General features: G+C 55.3%; 1 protein-coding gene across 1 annotated transcript; it reads left to right on the top strand.

The window, feature by feature from the left end:
* Positions 1–5,541: 5,541 nt before the first annotated feature.
* On the top strand, positions 5,542–9,132 carry DNASE1L3 (deoxyribonuclease 1 like 3). The gene is made up of 8 exons (NM_001034815.2): positions 5,542–5,726; positions 6,742–6,830; positions 7,151–7,243; positions 7,368–7,480; positions 7,823–7,935; positions 8,028–8,185; positions 8,539–8,635; positions 8,805–9,132. The coding sequence occupies exons 1-8, from the start codon at positions 5,595–5,597 to the stop codon at positions 8,931–8,933; spliced, it is 924 nt and encodes a 307-aa protein (NP_001029987.1). The 5' UTR covers positions 5,542–5,594; the 3' UTR covers positions 8,934–9,132.
* The last annotated feature ends 995 nt before the right edge of the window (positions 9,133–10,127 follow it).

Genomic DNA, 10,127 nt, shown 5'->3' with positions numbered 1-10,127 from the left:
GGGAAGGATCCGCGGGGGCGCAGCGGAGCGCACGGGCGGTGATGGAAGGGGCGGTGCGAAGGGAGCTGCAGTGGGGGTGAAATGGGGGGTGGGAGGGGGTTGAAAAGGGGGTGTAAGGAGGGGGGGGGGGAGTGGGGTGGAAAGGTGGCTGGAAGGGATTCAGAGGGGATGGAATGGGGCTGCAAGGGAGGGTGAAATAGGAGATGTAGTGGGGCTTCAGTGAGATTGTAAGGATGGATGCGACAGGGGGGTGTAATGGGACTTCATTTGAGGTGTAATAGGGCTGCAGCAGGAGTACAAGGGGGGTACAATAGGGGTACAAAAGGAGGATACAACGGAGCTGCAGTGGGGGTGCAAGCGGGGCATGCAATAGGGCTGCAGTAGGGATACAACAGGAGAGCAAGCTGGGGACATAGTGGGATTTCCATGGGGGTCCAAGGACTATACCCATGGGAGTGTGCAAGGCAGATGCAACAAGAAGGCGGTGGGGTTAAAACAGGCTGCAAAGGGGCTGCAAGGTGGGTACAGTGGGGTGGGGCTGCAGCAGGTAGGGTACAGTGGGGTGCACTGGGGATGTAAGGAAGCACAGAGAGGAAATATAACTGGGATACAAGGGGATGCAGCAAGGCTGCAGCAGGAAAGGAAGGTGATGCAACAAGGGTTAAGACAGGATGTGGTATGGCTGCATTAGAAATGTACAAGGGTGGTTGCAACTGTGGTTACACCGGGGGTGTAGATGTGAGTGCTGCTCACTGAAACAGACTGCACAGCCCTCTTGCACCAGGAGAAAACGTAGTTAAATTGGTAATAACATAATCTCCTGAATTAATGCAAGCACATCGCAATGAATCCTCACCATATCCGTGCTGTGATAAAGCACATCCCTTTGGCCTGGCTGGCTGTGAGAGCTGCAGGAAGGGCTGTGCAAAGGGCTTTACAGGTCAGAGTTTCTGGCAATAACCCCAAGTGTTTGATAACGTGAGCTGCCAGAAGACATTCATGAGACCAGGCACAGGCGAGTTAAACAGACATAACCTGGCTGTGCCACCAGCTCAGTAAGTGTCAGAAACCAAAGCTGTGGTTGCTAATGGGGCTGACGACGCTTTGGGTGTCTTTCGTAGGGCTTTTATCTGAAGGGATTCCCAGCAAAGTTAGGCTGAGCAAAGAGGTTTTGCTAAGGTGCCCTAAGCAGACGTGTGAGGCATTCCACACCTTTCTAAGTGCTGTTTGTGGCCCCGTTTGTTTGCACAGCCCTCCTGTGCCAGGCGCAGGGCTGGGAGCAGCCCGGGACATGTCCTGTGGGACATGAGCAGATGTGAGCAATGCAACAGGCATCAGTACAGATCACCCAGAAGGAACACCCTGTGAGCAGCTGCGATGAACCACTACACTTAGAGCAGGGAAGCCAGAGCAGAGCGGGTTTGTGTTGAACCACGCTGTGAGATAACTGAGGAGCTCCCACATCCCGTGCTGACCTGCTCTGCAATCCCATCAGTGCACGGCCAGGGCCTGGGGAAAGAGATCACTGAGTGCCTGCTTAGGTCGCAGTGGGAAAGGGGAGATCTCTGGGCCCCTTAAGCCAGCACTTGGGGCTGGGGACAGCATGGGGACGCAGCCTTAGTCCTCAGAAAGGGCGCAGAAAGACCATCACAAACTGCCTTGTTTCCCATAGGAAGGTGGAAACTCTGCTGTACCTAGGCCTGGAGAACCAAGGCTTTGGCTCCCCCGAGCCGGAGAGCAGCGTTGCTTCACCAGACCCAAAGCTTCCACGCTATTTCCCACCAGTGGGTCACACAGCTCCAGAGAGCAAGGCGAGGTGATTCGCAGCCACAGGTGGCGGCACGCCGCTCTGCCACCGTGAGTCACCGTCCTGGGGTGGCACAGCCCCGTCCGTTCCCACTCCTGGTGCAATGCCACGAGCAGCCCCGGGGCAGCAGGTACCCCTGGCACATTCAGGCCCGCCGCAAGGAGCGCTTTGCCCGATGGCACACGGCCAGCAGCCACCTGCAGGGCAGGGATACGCTCCCTGCTCAGCCCCACGGCAGCTCCCAGCGCAGCCCCAGGCAGCCGCCCCCGTGCACCTCCCATTGCACAACCTGGGAGCGCAGCCACAAATGCTCCTGGCTTCTGAAACGTTACCCAGCAAGAATTCCCATTGCCTATTAGCAGCTTTGAATAATATGTTTTTAACTCTGCTCAAAGCCCTCGCATGCGTTACGTGTGTTGTAATTATATCCTTCTGTGCTAACAATTGCTGTGCACTAATTGTCACAAAAGCTTGGTTATTTGGTGGCTGCAGTGCCTTTATGGACCTGTAATCCCGAAGCCTGGTGTAATCAGCTGAGGGCTTCCTTTCATTTCATAGAATCACAGAATGGCTTAGGTTGGAGGGGACGCAGTACTTCACGTGGGCCTTCACAAGGGCAGAGTAGAGGGGGACAGTCCCCTCCATCACCGTGCTGCCACACCTCTGTTGATGCAGCCTAGAGCACTGTGCTTTCTAGGCCACAAGGGCACACTGCTGGCCCGTGTCCAGCTTTTCATCCACCAGGACCCCCAGGTCATCCACAGGGCCGCTCTCAAGGAGTTCTCACAGTCTGCACTCATATCTGGGATTGCCTCGACCCAAGTACAGCACTTTGGACTTTGCCTTGTTAAACCTACTTAGATTCTCACGTGCCTACTTTTCAAGATCGTCCAGGTCCCTCTGGATGGCATCCCTCCCTTCTGTTCTGTCAGCTGCATCACTCAGCTCAGTGTCATCAGCAAACTTGCTGAGGGTGCACTCAGTCCCACTCTCTACATCAGTATTGGAGATGTTGAAGAGCTCTGGTCCCAAGACAGACCCCTGGGGGACACCGCTTGTGTCCAGACTCCACCTGGACATAAAGCCATTGACAACAACTCTCTGGCTACAACCATCCAACCAATTCTTTGTCCACCAAATATTCCAGCCTTCAAATCCATATCTCTCCAATTTAGAGATAAGGATGTAATGTGGGACCGTGTCAAAGGCTTTGCAGAAGTCCAGGTAGATGCCACCAGTTGCCCTCCCTTTGTCCACCAATGCTGTCACTCCATCACAGAAGCCCACCAGACAGGTCATGCACGATCTGTCCTTGGTGAAGCCGTGCTGGATGTCTTGGATAACCTCTTCATGTCACATGTATGAGTGAGATGAGCACCCCTAGTTTTGCACCTCAGCTATGCGGCCTTGCACAAGGCAGGGCTGCAAACAAGGGCTCTGTATTGACAAGACTCTACTGATTCCAAACATGTACCCTTTGCCCTGCATATCACCTTTTTGCCTCCAACTAACTCTAGATAACCTCAGGTGATGCAAGGACAACTGCTGTTGGAGCCTCCTTTCCCAAATGGCCATATTTGGTCTGTAGCCTGGTTTCAAACTTCAGCAGTCTGAGTGCTTTGTTATTTATTAACCTGAAACTCCAAGATAGGACAATTAACTGCTGTCGGATGGCTGTCCAAGACTGCCAGGAGCCCAAAGGTCCTTGTGTGTGCCTGGTACCACCCTGACCAGCAGCAGGCACGTGCTCACGCTGCCCTGCCTCAGCCTTCCCCACAGCCTGTGCACCATTTTCAGTGGTGCCCCGTGTGGCTGACAGGCAGCAGTGACAGGGATTACCAGGGGATCAGGCCCAGCAAGCATGGGTTCATGAAAGGCAGGTCCTCCTTGACCAGCCTCATCTCCCTCTGTGACCAGGCGACCCGCCTGGTGGGTGAGGGAAAGGCTGTCAGCATGGTCTACTTGGACTTCAACAAAGCCTTTGACTCTGTCTCCCACAGAGCTGGAAAGCTGCGTGGAGGAAAAGGACCTGGGGGTGTCGTTGGTCAACACTCAGCTGAACATGAGCCAGCAGTGTGCCCAGGTGGCCAAGAGGGCCAACGGCATCAGCAATAGCGCAGCCAGCGGGAGCAGGAGGCAATCACCCCTGTATTCAGTTCTGGTGAGGCTGCACCTCCAGTGCTGTGTTCAGTTTTGGGCACCTCACTATGAGAAAGACATGGAGGCCCTGGAGTGTGTCCAGAGTAGGGCAATGAAGCTGTTGAGGGGTCTGGAGCATGAGTCTTATGGGGAGTAGCTGAGGGAGCTGGGATTGCTCTGTCTGGAGAAGAGGAGGCTCAGGAGAGACCTCATCACTCTCTACAACTGCCTGAAAGGAGGCTGTGGTGAGGTGGGGATTGGTCTCCTCTCCCAGGTAACAGCGACAGGACGAGAGGTGATGGCCCTAAGTTGCACCAGGGAAGGTTCAGGTTGGATATTAGGAAAAACTTCCCCAAAAGGGGGGTTGGGCACTGACACAGGCTGCCCAAGGAGTGATGGAGTCACCATCCCTGAAGGTATTAAAGAGCCGTGGAGATGTGTTGCTGGGGGACATGGTTAGTGGGTGATGTTGTTGGTAGGTGGACAGTTGGACCAGGTGATCTTAGAGGTCTTTTCCAGTCTTAATGGCTCTACGATTCTGCAAGAGGAAGCGGCCCAGCCGGCGGGATTGCTCCAGACATCCTGTGCCCCTGCTTTGCTGCAGGGCACATGCAGACACATGATAAAGGGCACATCCTGCCTTGCCTGTTCCTCTGAATCTTCCTGAGAGGGGAGGAGGATGGAGAGCTGAAGCATTGCTCCAGAAATGGCAGAACTGCAGTACCACCGTGGTGCTGCTGTGAGCCCGGAGCCTCACCACCCACACCTCTTAGCCAGAGAATGGACCTCATGGAGGGGCTTTATGGGGTGATGGGGAGAACAGCCTGCAGTTGTTGCTTGGAGGCAAAAACAAAGGAAAAACCCACGCACAGCAAAGCAGAAGGTGTACCCGTGGCCAGCATGGGGGATGCCACAGCCACACATGGCAGGGATGGGTGGGAATGCGCCCAGCCCAGCAGGCAGCACCTCCCTGCTCTTGTGCAAAGAGGGACAGCCCGAGCTGCACCATGTCTGCATTACAGCGTGGTACAAAGGGTAGAAGGAGGAGATAAAGCAGTGCAGGGAGGAGCTGGATCCCCAGCAAGGCCGCCTCGCACTGCTACCTTCATGAGATGGGAGATGAGTCAGCCTGACATAGAAGCTGCCCTTGGGCAGGGAGGCAGGGCATGGAGCTCAGGGCTACAGCCCCCACGGGCCCTGCAGCAAACATTTGCTTTTAGGCACTGAGATGGTTAAGTGTATGGAAAGGCCCTTTTCTTCCAGAGCTTGTCCTGCCCACGGTCAGGGTGTGCCACCACCTTTCACCATATCCTTGGTGCCCACCATCAGTGCCCATCAGACCCCGTCCAGCACCCCCCGCTCCCCCAGGCTCTTTGCCTCTCATTGTGGGTCTTGCAGAGCCGCAGCCCCTTCTGGGCACAGCACATGGCTCAGAGAAGTGAGCCGTCCTCGGAGCAGCGTCAGCATCCCAGGGCTGCTTTGGAAGATGGAAGTGAAGGAAAGGAGGAAATGGCAATTCCTGTTCTTGATTGACACAGCTGAGCGTTCTGACCTCTCAGCTGGCCGCAGAGGGATGCATGCACAAAAACACATGTGCACATATTAATAGGCACGCTCACAGCTGCTCGTTTTGTCTAAGTCCCCGAAGATGTTGCTCTTTGCTTTGTTTTCGCTCCTGTGTTTCAACCCATCTCTGAGCCTGAGGATCTGCTCCTTCAACGTGAGGTCTTTTGGAGAAGCCAAAATAGGCAGAGCCGAGGTGCTGGATGCTGTGGTGAAGGTACGTGGTGGGACAGACACGGAGCTTAGCGCGGGCTTCTCGTCCGCGTCATCCCGTGCTTCATTTCTGTATTCATACTTGAATTTCAGATAGAAGAATGAGTAAATAATTGAAACCGTTCATGCTGCTGAAGTGAGAATCAAGGCTGCAGAGGAGTAGGGCACTCACAGTGCTTTCAGCCTGCGTGAGAGCGCAGCACAGGCAGCACTCGCTGTTTCCTTTGGAATTTGAGTTAGGAACGGATGAAAACCTTTGTGCACAGTGAGAGCAGCTTTTGCTTGGAACCCACAGAGCTTTGCTTTGTGATGCGCTATTTACCTTGCTTAAGTGCTAATTATTCCGAAACGTGCTCTCCTAATTAAATGTATTCTCAAGATAGCAGAGTATCATCTCGGAGAGCGGTGCGGAACCGCGAAGCCTCATTGCTAATTTCTTTAGACAAAGCCTCACCATCCTGCTGGCTCTGTGGAGCTGCAGATAACTTGGTTTAACATGGAAGGAGCCACGCTCAGCCTGGCAGCTTGGCAGTGTCACCCACAATGCAGCAGCAGGGATGTGGGGCAGCACTCTGTGCCGGGCTGCAGTTCTGGGGCTGCTGCTGCTCTCTGTGCTGCGATCCCTTCAGTACGAGCAGCTGTTCTGCACCGCAGAGAGCCCAGACCTGCACTGCTGAGCTGGCCGTAGTGCAGTCAGAGCTACGGGTGGGACAGGTAAATGAGAGCAGTGTATTTACAGTTTCAGGGGGCAGAAAGGGTTTTGTTTTCCCCACGAATGTCACCCACAGGGTTTGAGGAGAAACAAAACCAGCCCACGCCGCCCCTTCCCTGCGGAGCTGAAACCGCTCCGCTATCAGTTCCCTCTCCCAGTGCCGAAAGGAGAAGGGCTTTGCTCACACTGCTGCCCACGCCTGGGGCCCTTCCAACAGCTGCACAGCAGCAGCCACTTCTTCCCCACTCCTTCCCGACGCCCCCGAACACACCGAGCACAGGCTTGCCTCTGTTCTTTCCCATTGCAGATCATCTCTCGCTGTGACATCATGCTGCTGATGGAGATAAAGGAGAACAAGAACAGGATGTGTCCCCTGCTCGTACAGCAGCTGGCTGGGTAAGGCAATGTGTCATGTATGGGCAGGAGGCTGCTGGGGCAGGCAGGCAGCCCTGTGCCACACAACCTGCTCTGGCCGTGGCCTGGGCTGGGTATTTCTAAAGACAATAAACCTTGCAAGAGGCAGTTATTGGGAAGGATGCTCGGTCTGTGCTCAGCTCTGCACCTCCATGCTGCTGGGACGGTGGTGGGGAGAGAGCTGGGCTGGGAAGGGCAAAGCCGGCTCCAGGCTGATGCAGGGGATGCATTTTTGGGGGAGCGTGGTCAGTGTATTTGCCTCTCACACTGGGGATTTCACTGAGCAGCCCCTCTCCTTCCAGCCAGACGAAAGGGAACAGGGAGGAGTACAGCTGCGTGGTCAGCGGGCGGCTGGGCAGGAAGAGCTACAAGGAGCAGTATGCCTTCCTCTACAGGTAAGGGAGGCTGGCATCCCCTTCCAGCGCATCGCCCTGTGGGGACGGGGGACACCAGGGCTGGGGCTGCTCTGGGTGTCACGGCACAGCCATCACCAGCGGGATCTCCGCCGTTCTGTTGCAGGAGAAATCTGGTGTCAGTGAAACAAACGTACCAATACCCCGACACCCAGCCTGGGGACGAGGACGCCTTCTCCCGAGAGCCCTTCGTCGTTTGGTTCCGGTCACCAAAAACTGGTGAGATGCTCTCAGCAACACGCCATCCTTCCATCACAGTGCCCCCACCTCAGCAGCCCCGGCTTCAAGGCTGGGACAGGTGCCAGCAGCACGGCACGTCCCCATGGCCTCAGCCTGGCCTCAGCCGATGGTCCCGAGCTGGGGATGCTGCCATTCCACAGCAAACACCCTCTGATGCGCATCCAAAGCTGTTTCTTCTTTAGGAGACCTTCTGTCTTCCCAACCCGTCTGTTTTTCTTTGTGATTCATTGCGTGTTTAACCACTGTGTTTCTTTTTTCTTGTTTTCTGTTTTTTCTTTTTTTTTGTGGGTTTTTTCTTCTTTTTTTTGCCTTGTTTTTAAGCTGTCAAAGAGTTTGCTATAGTCCCTCTGCACACCGCGCCGGAGATGGCGGTACGGGAGATCGATGAGCTCTATGATGTGTATTTAGACATAAAGCAGCACTGGGACACCGAGGTTGGTCACCCTGGGGACCACAGAAGCTCCTGCTGGTCTCATCTTGAAGAGCCATCCTCACAAGTGCCTTTGAACCCCCCTTTGCCTTGCAGAACTTTGTCTTCATGGGGGACTTCAATGCGGGGTGCAGCTACGTCCCACGGAAGCACTGGAAGAACATCCGCCTGAGGACGAGCTCGGAGTTTGCGTGGCTCATCGGTGACACAAACGACACAACGGTCCGGAGGAGCACCAGCTGCCCCTATGACAGGTTCCCGGCCTAACCTTCCCCTGCTTATAACACCCTGTGACAAAACAGCACACGGAAAGGTGCCAATGGCACACGTCCTTCGAGCCGCTGTGCAGTCTTCCTGGTGTCAGGGAGCGCTGCAGCCACGTGTGCACGGCGCTGCCTCGGCCGTGGTTTTGCACTGTGGTTCTCACTCTTGTGTTCCTAATCTGAAGGCTGAGATATTTGGGTGTCTCATTGCCGAGGGAGGTGATGGGCTGGCTGTGGCAGGAAGCCGGGGGCACCCCCAGCCACCCGTGTGTAGGGACGCACCATTTGCAGCTGTGACCCGACTCATCTCAGCCCTTCCCAGCGCCTCGTTCCCTTTCCTGCAGGATCGTGGTCAGTGGGGAGCAGCTCAGCCAGGCCGTCGTGCCGCACTCCGCTACCATCTTTGATTTCCAGACGGCTTTTCAGATGAGCGAGGAGCAGGTAGGCACAGCCCAACCCCTGGGCTAAACACCCTTGGCCAAAGCAGGGCCAGCAGTGCCCAGCCGTGCAGCAGGAGATGCACACGTGCACAGCTCGCTGCGTAGAGCTGCATCCACCCGGAGCGGTGCGGCGCATCCCCTCCCCAGCGCCCCATCCCCGCCTCCCGCAGGCTCTGGGGGTGAGCGACCACTTCCCGGTGGAGTTTGAGCTGAAGGCGCGCGGCGGCTTCTTCGACTGGATAAAATCCAAGTTCTCAAAGAAGGGGAGAGCAAGAAAGAGCCGCCGCTCGGGCTCATGAGCGTGCCAGGTGTGCTCACACGGCGAGAACACGAGGATGCCCAGGGGGTCTTGCAGCTGAGCGGTGCTGACACGCTCACAGCCAGCGCAGTATTTAGCAGGAAAACAAATATTTTGTCACACTTCAAACGTTTTGGGTCCGAAGGTGAACGGAACCTTCTTGGTTGTAAGCTCAGTGCAAATAAAGCAGCTAGAAGCAGCGTGCTGAGCGTCCTGCACTGCTCACTAATGTGAGGTGGTAATGCACACACTGAAGGCTTCTCACCATACCTGTAGCACAGAGGGGCTCTGTGGCTCCCCACGGGCGGCTGAAAATTCAGCAGTAAAGCAGACATCACTGAGTAGTGCTTATTTAACCTCACGGTACAGCGATTTGCTCTCTCAGAGCACTGTGTTCAGTGCGTGCCTTGTCACACAGAAGACATCAGCAGTGTGCAAATAATCCGGCAGTTCGTAAAGGCGAATATTCGCCTTAATGCACGCCCCTTGTTTTGTCTGCTGGCAAACAGATACTCCTGGGGGAGGAGGAAACAGTTCGGCCTTTGTGCAAAGGGTCTGTCTGGGGAGAGGGAACGTGGCAATGGGGGACAGTGCCCCGACTTCCAGCAGCAATTAATCTGAAAGCAATACAGCGTTTCATAAACTGCCTTGATTAATGCTCCAGGCGAGGCAATAGGGAAGAAAGAGCCCTGATTTAGAACAAATATTTACATTGGGATTTTTATGGAAATGCCACTGTCTGGCTGACAGCAGCAATGCTTCATGAGCAGCCTGAAATCAATCTGGGTCTCCATCCCCACATCTCCGCACACACGAATGCCTCCTTCTGCCTCCCAGAGAGAGGCGATGCACAAAGGAGGAAGGCTCCCTCCACGAGCGCCGTAATGGAGATATTCAATCACGACAAATATGTAAATATGACTCAGCCGTGCTGAAAAAGTTCACCCTTATTTGTGGCAGCACATACAGTGCCTTACCCAGCCTTTGGAAACAGGAGGCACAGCTCGGAACCTAATTAACTGCTGCAGCCTGGGGCACCACGTCAGCAGCTGCCACTCTGCGGCCTCTGTGGCACAGGGAGCAGACCCTGAGCTGCAGAGAACATCCCCACACTGAGGGTGCAGAGATGCCCCGCTCCGGGCAGACGGCATCCACGCTCCACTCGCAGCATTGGAGAGGGGCTGGGAGGAGTGGG

This window comes from Gallus gallus, chromosome 12 (assembly GCF_016699485.2).
Source record: "Gallus gallus isolate bGalGal1 chromosome 12, bGalGal1.mat.broiler.GRCg7b, whole genome shotgun sequence".
In the NCBI taxonomy this organism is placed as follows: domain Eukaryota; kingdom Metazoa; phylum Chordata; class Aves; order Galliformes; family Phasianidae; genus Gallus; species Gallus gallus.
The sequence above is the reverse complement of the archived record's forward strand: the minus strand, read 5'-3'. Positions and strand labels throughout refer to the sequence as shown.